At 45.1% G+C, this 12197-nt stretch overlaps 1 protein-coding gene across 1 annotated transcript in view; it reads left to right on the top strand.

The window, feature by feature from the left end:
- Nucleotides 1–12197, top strand: part of LOC110584592 (protoheme IX farnesyltransferase, mitochondrial) — a 134516-nt gene that overhangs the window by 86008 nt on the left and 36311 nt on the right. Inside the window, exon 5 of the mRNA XM_021694697.1 lies at nt 10771–10841. Coding sequence (XP_021550372.1) covers nt 10771–10841 — 71 coding nt within the window. The remainder of the gene's footprint in view (nt 1–10770; nt 10842–12197) is intronic.

Below are 12197 nucleotides of genomic sequence, written 5' to 3' on the forward strand. Positions count from 1 at the left end.
GTGGATGGTCCGGCTCCGCATTTGGACATACATTCTGAACGTATCAGACTCAGAATTAAGGCATTTCCAGTAAATCAGGCAGAGGGGAAAACAGTGGGAATATAGGAACAGGAACAATTGTAAAATCTGTCAGAAGTATGTCACTTAGTGACTGCCGTATAACACTTTCTTAAGCCCTCTTTGAAAATGTCCCGGTGTATTTTATGTGCTATTTTTATTCTTTGATGCAAGCATTGTTATTTCTCTTATCATTTATTTATTATTATTTTGACATTATAGTCATTGTTTCAATTCCCCATACAGTTTTTTTAACTGAAATTCATAAAAGAAGCACATTTTATATTACACTTGCTTTAAACATGAAGATTTTTAGGAAGTTATTTTGAACTAATTGTAGTGAATTGGTAAGAAAATTAGGATCATGGGGGAAACGGGCGGCAGAGGAATTTTGCTAAATTTGAAATCCATTTTAAGTGTTCCCCCATCACCGACTCTCAGAGGTGGAAGGAGCAGGGAGGGTCATGGAAAGGAGAGGTCTCAAGTCACTTTGCTAAGATAACATTTGCTAAGAGAGTTGGTGTCTCCTAGCAAACCAAACCCTTTCCCTTTTCAGTCGCACAGTCTCCGAAGTTCAAAAATAAACTGTAATCTTAGAAGAAATGTGTTAAGCTTTCAACATGTTAACTGAAAATTTACAGAAAGAACGTGTTAACTGTTTTTTCAAAGGTATATATTCTCCAACAGGCGGAATGAACGGCACATGTATTTTTTTCCCATTCCTCGCCACCACCACCCCCCCCCCCCCCCCCGCTGCCTGCCCTTTGCTCCCCGCTCCCCTTTCTCTGTGCTGTGCAGAGCAATGCGATGATTAAACCAACAGGTGCCAGGAGTTGCTGGAGCAAACTGGCTTTGTGCCCACATGCGTACAGTGGAGATATTGTATCATTGCAGGTTCTGGTGTATCGCTGTGTCCTTAGGAGGAAAAGGATAACCCAGTTGAAATACATACTGCAACTCCTGAGGGATTAAGTGTGTTTCCTTTGCTTTATAGTTCAGAATTTTACAGTTTCTTTGTTGGGGAGTTCTCAGATTGCTTAATGATTTCTCTAGCCCCTCGCCCCGTTGTGACCAGATGTACGATACAGCCGCTGTAGACTTGCCAGTTTTATTGCTCAACGTGCGGTATAACCTTTCCTTTCCTGAGTATCCTACCCTTCTCCTGCCACGGAGTCCTAGAAAAGATGATTTTGCTCATTTCTTGCCTTTTAAAAATGGTCGTGTCCTCATTTTTCTTTTCTTTTTTTTTTTTAAGAGAGGCATTTAAACTCTTTGTCGTATTTGAGGGGGCTGTTTCCGAGGTCAGGCTCTCGTCATATTATTTTATCACTGTTCATGTTGTCAGTAAGCACGCCTATTTTGTTTTACGGTTGTGGAGGGATCCACAAGGATTTATTAATCTGATAGCCTTGTGTCCATATTAGAGTAGGATGAAGTATATAACACTAGTTGAGGAAAGAGTTTCTCATCTTTTAAGCCCTAGTTTAAAAAAGTGTGTGTGTGTGTGTGTGTGTGTTTAATTTTGCAATCTAAATGTCTGTTCCTATCAATAGCCTTTAGTGGGCTTTAGTGCATTTATTTGTTGTTTTTCAAAACTGGCCTTCAGAATAAACTATTTTAAAAATGGTTTTTTACAAAGATGGGATTATAGTCCTCGGCAGCTGTTAGAGCAGAAATTCCTTTGAGCTTATTTGGAGGTTTGGGAGGGCTCTTAACTCACCCCGGACACCCCCTGCTACTGATCACGCTGGCTCAGATGTGGGCTCCAGACTTCCCGAACACTAGGAAGAGAGACCGTTGTCTCGCTCTTCCGGGTGCTAACCTTGTGCTAGAGTCATGTAGTGACATCAGGGTGTATGTGGGGCTGGGGGGAAATTAAACATGTTTAGGTACAGATGGGGGTAATCCACCCAAACGCCGCAAGCTGAATATGCCATAGAGAAAAGGGATAGTTGATGGGACAGCTTTCCTGGGAGGTGGGAGGGACCAGGATCGCCAGCCTGGGTGGAAGAGGAGGCCGCGTGTGTCCACTCCTGTGTTCACAGGGGTGAGAGCACGAAACGACAGTGTCTTGTTAGATGTCATGCGTGGATGGAGGCACCGGGGGATGCCCGAGAGCGGCCAGACGTGGAACCTCCTCGTGGAGAGGCGCAGGCCAAGTTGGCGGGAGAGGTCGTGCGGGCCAGCCCAGGCGCGGAAGAGCCGTGTGAAACCGGGGGTCATGAAATTGCGGTGGGGAGGGCGGGCTTTCCAGCGCACCCCCAGGCCCCCCAGCACCTTCTCGGAGAAAAGCCGACTGCGGGGCAATGCAGCAAGTCCTGGGGCGGTGGCAGAGGCAGCCTGGGGCCCGCTGAGCACGCAGGCGGGGATGAGCGAGGAGCTGGTGGCCTGCAGCCCGGCGCGGGTGGAGAGGTCGCTCCGAGGGCTGAGCGGGGAGTGCAAAGCCGTGGCCAGTGGCAGCCCCTGCGGGCCGGCTTGTGTCTGGAAAGATGACTTTGGCCCCTGCATGAAAAATTGGTCCCAGGGCTCCCTACTGGCACCAGGAAGTGGTTAGGAGGCTGTTGTAACCTAGGAGAGAAGAAGTGGGGACCGGAATTCAGGGAGAGGCTCTGCGCCCACGCGGCGGGAAATGGGTGTGCTTGAGAAATGCTCAGGATCAACATTTTGTCCTCCTGTGATTCTTTGGCGGGGGCGGGGGGGGGGTAGGATTCTAATTGGCTAAGGCTCCGTAAGTGTGGGTTTTATGCTACATCAGTTCAGAAATTCTTTATTAGTTAACCTAAAGAGGGTCTGTCCAGATAATGTATTTGTTATCATTTATGCAGAATTTTTTATCTTTTTTTTTCTGAAGTAGAAAACACATGGTCTTTATAGACAATTGTAAAATACAGAAGGGTAAAGGATAATAAATCACCCCGTATCTTTCTACCCAGAGACAAATCTTGTAAATATTTTGATGTATTTTCCTTCCACGTTTTTTCAGAAAGCAGTGTTACAAATCGAGGTCTCTCGGGCAGGGGAAGGGGTGACCTACTATACCGTTTTTGAAGCTGGTCAAAATTGATGAGACGTTCTGAGTTTTGTTACTTACAGGATGTGGTACTTTGGGTCTCTCCTAAGTGCCAGGTAACCTTTTAGGCCTTCCTGTTATTTTCCTTTAAGAGGGAGGCCTTCACATACAGCTTAGTAAGAGATAGATGGCTTGAGTCACATGTTTATAGGAGCACATTGCCCCCCTCACCACCTGGGATGGAAAGCCACTTCTGAGGAATACCGGAGCACATGTACACTTCTTGCTGCAGATGCCCCTGGGGAAAAATCCATGGGAACAAGGAGCCTTGCTTTACTTGTTTATTCTAGGTCTGGCAGAGCATTGGTAACAGCCAAAGAGGATGGCTGACTGGGGGTCTTAGCTGATTTGTAAGCCGAAAGTAATGGCCTGTGGAATCCTGCTGGATAAGGGGCCTCGCCCTGTGCTTTATTTTTTTTTTTCAGCATCCCTTTTAACTTGGTCTGAGATTGATTGAGACATTATCTTGGATCTTGGAAGCTGTGAGCCATATTGGAATGACAAACACTTGTTGACAGCTTTGACAAGACAGATGGAAAAACAAACCTCCTGACAAGGTTCGCCTGTTTGTTTCTCAGTTGAGTCTCGGGAAGAATGTTGCTCTCGTGACTCGACGTAGGGAAAGAAAAAGTTGCGCCTTGTTATCAAAGTCAATATTTTCTGAGCCTGACTTCCAGTCATCTCTAGAACACATCTACTTTTTGCACAGGGTTTAATTAATCAGAGTAAGAATAGGGAAGTTCCTCACATGGGGCAGGTTGTATTTCTATCCACTCTTGGTATCTGTGTCATTTTCACTCGTGAAATTCGGTAGTATCGTAAGTACACATCATCTGTGAAGATTAATAGGTATATCTTATATCTGAGCATCATCTCTTTGGAGTCGTAATAATTACTAATATGAAAGCATGGTATAATAACTCATAATAGGCATCTAATAAATATTTATCCATTGGTGTGAGCGTGTCCCGTATCTTCAGCATGTGAGTATGAGGAAAAAACAATGATCCGTTTACCATAGTATTAAGTAGAACTATTAAATTGATTCCTAAACTGATTACAAGACACAGATTAATATAAATTATTGCATTCATATTGATTAAGGCCTTTCAGATGCTTAAGCTAGGAATACCTTTTCTGTCGTAGGCAAGTTACTTTCTAAGGATGACGTGTGAAACGAAATGATTTGGGGTTGTTAGTTTTACCGTGAGTCATAAGTAATTTCACTGCTTCCGTCTGCCTAACATCTTCCTACTTTCTTCTGGTAATAGAATTTGCCTTTCCTATAGAGAAGATAACATTTGCGGCTTAAGGAGATACTGCATTGTGGTTTCTCTCCACCAACACCCCTCCCCTGCTCATAGGATAGTCCCCTCCACCCCAAGCCATGAGGATCGTTCTGGACTTTTCTTTTAGAGCTGTCAGGAAATCAGCTTTCTGCCTGGGTTGCCAGGAACATGGGAGTCTAAGGCTGCCAGTGCTGTGTTGGCTGCCCCATGGAGAGGGCCTGCAAGCAGGAATATGCCAAGCACATTTAAGAGATGGAAAGAGTCAGAATCACGGTGGCACATTTGACACAGAATCTAGTCATTCCTTTTCGTTTTTTTAAGACTTTATTTTATTTATTTGACAGAGAGAGAGCGAGCCAGAGAGCACAAGCAAAGGGAATGGCAGAGGGAGAGGGATAAGCAGACTCCCCACTGAGCAGGGAGCCCAATGCGGGGCTCCATCCCAGGATCCTGGGATCATGACTTGAGCCAAAGGCGGACGCCTAACCATCTGAGCCACCCAGGCGCCCCGAAATCTAGTTATTCCTAAAAGCACGTTGTCAGAGAGAAAGCTCTGTTTCTCTTTGTGCCACTCTGAGTTATCTTTCCACCATTAGCTGCCCCAGGGGCCCTCGGGGTAAAACAGAATATAGGATCTCTGGAGGGGAAGAAGCAGGAGGGAGTATATGACTGATTGGAAGGAAGATGGTGAGGTAGGGCAGCTGAGTACAAAGGAAAAAGTTTAAAATGAAAAGAATTCCAAAAGACTGCTGGATTTTTACTAGGAAGGGGACTGAAAAACTGGTTTTTGAAAATGAGCATAAATGGAAAGTAAGTTGTTTTCTGAAGGAAAAAGCAAAGTATTATTCCCTTCTGTGTAATGCATTGCTCTACATTTGAAATATTTTCCAGTCGTCATGTATTAGGCCATTGGAGGCCAGAGGTGCAGTCCCATGCAGGGTTGATGGGAAACTGTGAAGGGCCAGGGGTAACTTGACCCCAGGAATCCCTGTTGGGTCTCTTCTCCACAACCTAAGAGAAGGGAGGACGTATTTTCCTGGGCTTTGGTTTGTGAAATCCGAGGAAAGATTCTCAGTGGCCCATTTCGAATCAGATACCCGCTCAGTAAGCCAATCACTGTGTCCAGGTATGGATGCTGGGTTATACGGCCATTTGAGATCCAATGAGCAGAGCCTTCCAAAGGCAGGTTGGGTACAAGCCTGGCCCCTGAGAGAACCAGTGTGGCCTGAGCTGCTGTCCAGATTGTGTTCACTATGGTATATTTTACTTCTACCGGTATTCGACGTAGTCAGGGTCTATGGAAAAGGGGACAGAACAGTATATTCTAACGGCTAGCAATACTGCATTTGTATTTTGTTTTAACACAAGTTGCAAGAGTCTCACTTCACTGTTCAGAAGTAGTTGGAGCCAAGCGAAATGATAAGAACATTATGAAAAACTTATTATAAAGCACAGGAACGAAATGTGAGTAGATTAAGCCAGCTGGAGGTTCTAAAGTCTTTAAATATCTCATCTAACTATCCTACACTTTATGTTTTGGAAATGTGCTTTAAATATCTAAATGGAAACAGTAAACCTAACTGAAAAGCATTGTAGAAAATGCATGAAAAACGGAATCAAGTGGCATACTGAGCTCTGGTCCCTTGGGGCTAGGAAGGATTGTTGAGCGCTCACTGAAATGACCCATCGGTCTTGGTTCACATGGTTAGCATGGTCTTTCTATCCAGAAGTTGCTCGTCCTGCTAAATGTAAGCCTTCATGGAAGTCAGACGCTCCTGCCAAGTTCTGGTACCTGCAGTTAGATTGCACATTCTCGTTCATTCTAGACCCCAGTTCCCATCTTTGGATGGCTGGCGTGCCAGGAACGTTGACAAGCTAGTATCCTTTCTTCATTCAGATGAAATCACTCATTCAGTTCCTGAACTAAGACTTGAGAACTGCCAAAATATTTATTTTTATAAGAGTTTCTGTGTTAGGTTAGATAACACCTTACCAGCATTTGAATAACACGGTTTGTAATTGGAATCCTCATTACCCCTGTGAAATTAAATTAATAGGTTATGAAGGAAAGATTATTTCAAATACCTATAGAATGTGTTTGAATGTCGCGGTAGGGAGGGAATTTAAACAGAACATTTTAATTACATGTAACTTGAACTAGTTCAATAAAGAGTAGAGACTTTCGGGGGCAAAGAATTCTTTAACACTTATAAATCATTGTAAAGTGAATGTAATACAATCTACAGATGAACGTATTCATTTGCCCTGATGCTTCATTGAATAAATAACTTGTGCCTATTTGCATAGCTCTCTTTAAACATTAAGAATTATAGATGCACGTGTCTCAGGAAGCCTGTCACTCAGAACTCCAGATAAGATGAGCATATTGAAAAGTTAAATACTTTTATTTTTTTATTTTATTTTTTTTAAAGATTTTATTTATTTATTTGACACAGAGAGAGAGAGATTGCGAGAGCAGGAACACAAGCAGGGGGAGTGGGAGAGGGAGAAGCAGGCCTCCCGCTGAGCAGGGAGCCCGATGTGGGACTCGATCCCAGGACCCTGGGATCATGACCTGAGCCGAAGGCAGACGCTTAACGACTGAGCCACCCAGGCGCCCGAAAAGTTAAATACTTTTAAAATAGTGGCACTGTTGAGAGGAACAGAGAAGAAGCCTGTACTGGGGTTTGATCAGGTCAGAACCACCGTGAGTGATGTAAGGGATGTATTATGGGGTATTAAGCTGATGCAGTACTGGGAGTGAGGCTGTCTGGTAAGCTGCTTGGCCTGTACCTGGTGCTGGGCCGAGGTAAGCAGGACTGTCAAGAGGAAAGTAGGGGCGGGGGTTGGGGGGTGGGGGGGAGCCACTGAGATCTGCAAGGCTGAGCTGAAACTGATCAGAACAAACCAGAACACGTGTCTGTGTCTTGCTGCTTCCAAGCCTGCAACTTGGATGACGCAGGTACCTTCCCGAAGAGTGCGTGCAGTTCTCCGTGGAACAACACACAGCCTTGGCCCGGTGTGAATGAGAGGTGGATGAGCTCAGGGACTGTCTGCTGCCCAGGGAGCTGGTAGGAGCTGGAGAAGCTGCAGCCGCGGTGCCCCTCCAGGCCACCAGGGCAGCCAGCAGACCCTCAGCTGTGGAGTGTGAGACTTCGGTTCCACCTTCCAAATCCCATGCCAGCTCTGTGGCTCTCCGGAACGTCCATGTGCAGGAACGGGGCGGTGGGGCAGGCTGGTTCCCGGTTAACTGAACTGATGCAGCACAAACCCAACAGCCGTCATGGTTCACCCCTTGTCAGCTTAGCACTTGGACACACGTTTCGATCAAACTTAGCTTCCAAAGAAGGCGATAGCAAAATTGTGTTTACGCCAAACAGGATGAAATGATCCCTCAACCCAACGTTCACTAATCCAAAACTGACCAGTCCTTTCTGTGTCTTTGGGTGATGTTCCTCTCTCTTCAAGCTGGGTCACAGCCCCCCTGGATGTTGTACAGCCTGAATTCGGAGACGCCAGGTGAAATGCTGTTGGCATACATTCAGTGGTAGGAGAATGGGAGAGAGGAATAAACAGGTTTATATACACAAATATGATTATATGAAAATAAACGTATTCAGATTCCTTGCGTCTGCCCCTGGTCACAGGGCCACAGCTGGTATTTATAACTACCTTTTTCTACCAGCCATCCCATATTCCCTTTGTCCTTGGCAAGCACCTCAGACGATTGTAGTTCTTGGCACCGGAGATGACCCAAAACCGAGTTCTAGAAGGGTCTGGATGTGGAGCTCTTAGACACTACTAGTAGGAATGTAAAGTGGCAGGCCCCCTTGGTTAAGCCTCTGCCTTCCGCTCTGGTCGTGATATTGGGGTCCTGGGATCGAGCCCCACGTGGGGCTCTCTGCTCAGTGGGGAGCCTGCTTCTCCCTCTCCATCTCCCTTTGCCTCTGCCTCCCACTTGTGCTCTCTCTCTCTCAAATAAATAGATAAGATCTTTTTTAAAAAATTAGAATATACTGGGGCGCCTGGGTGGCTCAGTTGGTTAAGCGACTGCCTTCGGCTCAGGTCATGATCCTGGAGTCCCGGGATCGAGTCCCGCATCGGGCTCCCTGCTCGGCGGGGGGTCTGCTTCTCCCTCTGACCTTCTTCCCTCTCGTGCTCTCTGTCTCTCATTCTCTCTCTCTCAAATAAATAAATAAAATCTTTTTTAAAAAAATTAGAATATAAAAATAAAAGGCTGTTGGGCTAGAGGGTAAAGCAGGATGTTGATTTCTCTCCATCTCCATTGCCACAGCCTTGTTAGGCCCTCACCATCTGTCACCCGGGCCATTAACAGCCAAAACCATCCTCCAAGTGGCAGTCACAGTGATCTGCCCAAAATGCATCTCCTGCATGTTAGCGTGGCATGTGAAGCTCTCCACGATCTGGCTCTTCACCTACCTCTGGAGCTGCCTTTCCAGCCATCCAGTGACCCTGATGCTAATGGTAGTTAAATGTGTCATTATTAAGCACTTGGTCCATGCCAAGCATAATGCTGTATATCAATATCTTATTGATCCTCACATTAACCTGGCAAGTTGCATGTTATTAACCCTCATTTTACAGATGAGGAAACGGGCTTTCAGACAGTGTCACATAGCCACTAGTCATTGGTAAAGCTGAAATGTAACCCTCGTCTCTCACTGCAAAGCCTGGGTGGACCTTTAACCTCTGTGCTGTCCTTAACTCTTTCTAGCTACTCGAGCGTATCATGAGGTTTCTGCCTCCCGTGCCTTTCTTTCTGTATGTTTCCCCTTGCGTCTAGACTGCGCTTTTCTTCCCTCCAGTCCCCTTAAAGCATCTGACTCCTGCAGAGTCTTGGAGTCTGTTTAGGAGTGCTTGAAAGATGTTTGCCCTGCCTGCCTCCCGGCTACTTCAGAACCCGTTTTAGCGCATCTCCCTTTCACTGTGCTGGGCACATTATTATAATCATCTGTATCCTGGTCTTTCCGTTAGATTAAAGGTTGGCAAACCCTTTTCAGTTAAGGGCCAGAGAGTAAATATTTTAGATTTTGTGGGCCATGCTGTCTCTGTTGCAACTGCCCGACCCAGCCTGGGGTGTGAGAGCCAACCATAGCATGACGTAGACAGTGGGTGTGGGTGAGTTCCAACACAACTCTGCTAATGGACACTGAAATCTGACTTCGGATAATGTTCACATGTCACAGAATATTCTTCTGCTTTGGATTTATTTTTCCAGTCATTAAAAAAAATGTAAAAAAAAAAAAAAAACTTACCGTCTTGTGAGCCGTACCAGGAGCAGGTGCAGGTGGGACGTGGCCCATGAGCTTGCCGACCCCTACGTTAGAGTATGAATTTCTTTTTTTTTTTTTTTAAAGATTTTATTTATTTATTTTGACGGAGAGAGAGAGAGACAGCCAGAGAGGGAACACAAGCAGGGGGAGTGGGAGAGGGAGAAGCAGGCTTCCTGCTGAACAGGGAGCCCGATGCGGGGCTCGATCCCAGGACCCTGGGACCCCTACCTGAGCCGAAGGCAGACGCTTAACGACTGAGGCACCCAGGCGCCCCTAGAGTATGAATTTCTGGAGAGCAGATCCAGTACCTCATTGTTAGGGTTTCCATACCAGTGTGTCGTCCAGATTGGGATGCTTTTGAGAGCGAGAAGGTTGCTGTTGATGATGCTGGGATCACAGGGGTAAAGGGGGAGCTGCCCCAGGCAGAGAGAGGTAGTTACGCTAGTCACAGTGTCGCCTTCTTGGCTATGTAGTTTCATCAGGGTTCCTAATCCCTCAGCCCTGGTTCTTGACTTTAGTGGCCCATTTCCACTGGTTGATTCACAGGCTTGGGGGTGTGTGCAAGGTTCTGAAATCGTCTAGAGCATGAAAGCTTTATACCCGCAACAATTAACTTCCTCTGAAGGAAGCAACTGTATGTCTAACTGTGGTTTTCAGAGTGGATCGAAGTGGAACCACGCATATTCTAGACAATTAATGCTTATAATTATTTTAAAGATTTTATTTATTTATTTGAGAGACAGAGAGAGCACGAGTGGGGTGAGGGGCAGAGGGAGATGCAGACTCCCCACTGAGCAGGGAGCCCAATCCCAGGACCCTGGGATCACGACCTGAGCCGAAGGCAGATGCTTAACTGACTGGGCCACTCAGGCTCCCCTTTTGCATATAATTTTTAAATATGTCTCTCCCAGAGAATTTTCCTCCATTGAGTGACAAGAGTATGAGTTCGTACAATCAAAATTAAAATGACATTTACTGTGGACAAAAGTATAGAACTGAAGCAGAAAAGAAGATTGTTTCATGTTATATTAACGTCTTCTTTTTTTCGATCTTTTTGCAGTTTTTTGAGGTGCCGTTTGATTCAAATATGAATAGGACAAAGAACAGACCTCTCGTTCGTGGACAAATCAGGTAAAATCATGAATAGAAGTCTCTTTCACCTTCTAGAACATTCCTTTGCTTGTTTATCCTGAATCATGTCCCAGTCTTTTGCCTTGAGTTGTGAGGGGAAAGTAACACCCTCCCAAAGGGACACGTTGATTTGTATGCGCAGTACTTTTCAACTCTCCCCAAAATGTACTACAGAGCACTTAAAATGGATCTAAGATTTGCTGTTCTGTTGTGGGAGTAACTCATGCAATGGATTTCTTTATGAAATTCCATTTTGAAACACGGACTTGTTTCACTTGCAGTGACTGAGGATGAAAACATTCCATTAACACAAATGATTTCAGACAAATCCATACAGGGTCTCCAAAGAAAGATCTGTCTGAAGCCTTAGTTTTTCAGACAAACTGATAATGCTGTTATCTGCCGAATAAAGCACTACCCCCATTACTCTCCTTTCTACCAAATTCAATTAAGAACTAAAAGGCATATAAATATTTTAATATCACTAATGGTTAATAATTAAACATTTTACTTCCTGGAGACCTTGAAACTGGCATTTAAAAAAAATTTTTTTTTCAAATCCAGTGGATATCATAAGCCAAGAAGAATAAGAAGAACCAAATGGTTTTACTGACGATTCTAAATCAGTGAATCCTCTCCTATTTCCAGGCAGTGCCCTGATGGAGCTTAAAATGTATTGGGGTAACTTTGGATCAAGTAATCACACCTATTCAGTAAAACCATAAAGGAAACAAATACAGGTACAGTCAGAAGTCTATATAAAAATGATTTTTAATATTAGCTGTTTGGAGCCGTTCAGTTCTTTAAAATACCATTATATTGCAAAGAGTAATGAAAACATGTAAGAACAGATATCTCATATCCACTGATAGTCGATTTCCTTTTTTGAGATACAAATAGAGCCATCTGCTCTGTTTTTATTTAAAGTGTCAGAAGGACTTTTATCTGGGTGGAGTTGTTCTAGAAGAGCAAATACAATCTCCGTCACCCAACTCAAAAGCTAGAAGCTGCCCATGCCTCTGGTCAGATCACTGGGAAGTCCTTATACCTTCCTGCAGGGAAATCCCACTCCCCACCCCCGCTCCGAGAACCGAGGGAAATGTGGACGAGCCCAGCAAGTAGCCCTCAGGCATCTAATGATCAGATAAAGGCCTGCCATAGGCCTCGTATCTCATCTTCCTCTGCCCAGTGTGGTCACCTTCTGCACCCAGGAACGCCAAGTCGACCAGTGCCTCCAGGGAGAGGCGCACACGACCTTGTGGTTGGCATCGGCAACGCCCATCCTTTACAGGAAAGAGGCTGCCGCACAATCGTTAGTCTTGTTAAACCGGTACCTTCATCTTTTGTTTGCAAGAA

The sequence above is a fragment of the Neomonachus schauinslandi genome, chromosome 15, assembly GCF_002201575.2.
Source record: "Neomonachus schauinslandi chromosome 15, ASM220157v2, whole genome shotgun sequence".
Classification (NCBI taxonomy): Eukaryota; Metazoa; Chordata; class Mammalia; order Carnivora; family Phocidae; genus Neomonachus; species Neomonachus schauinslandi.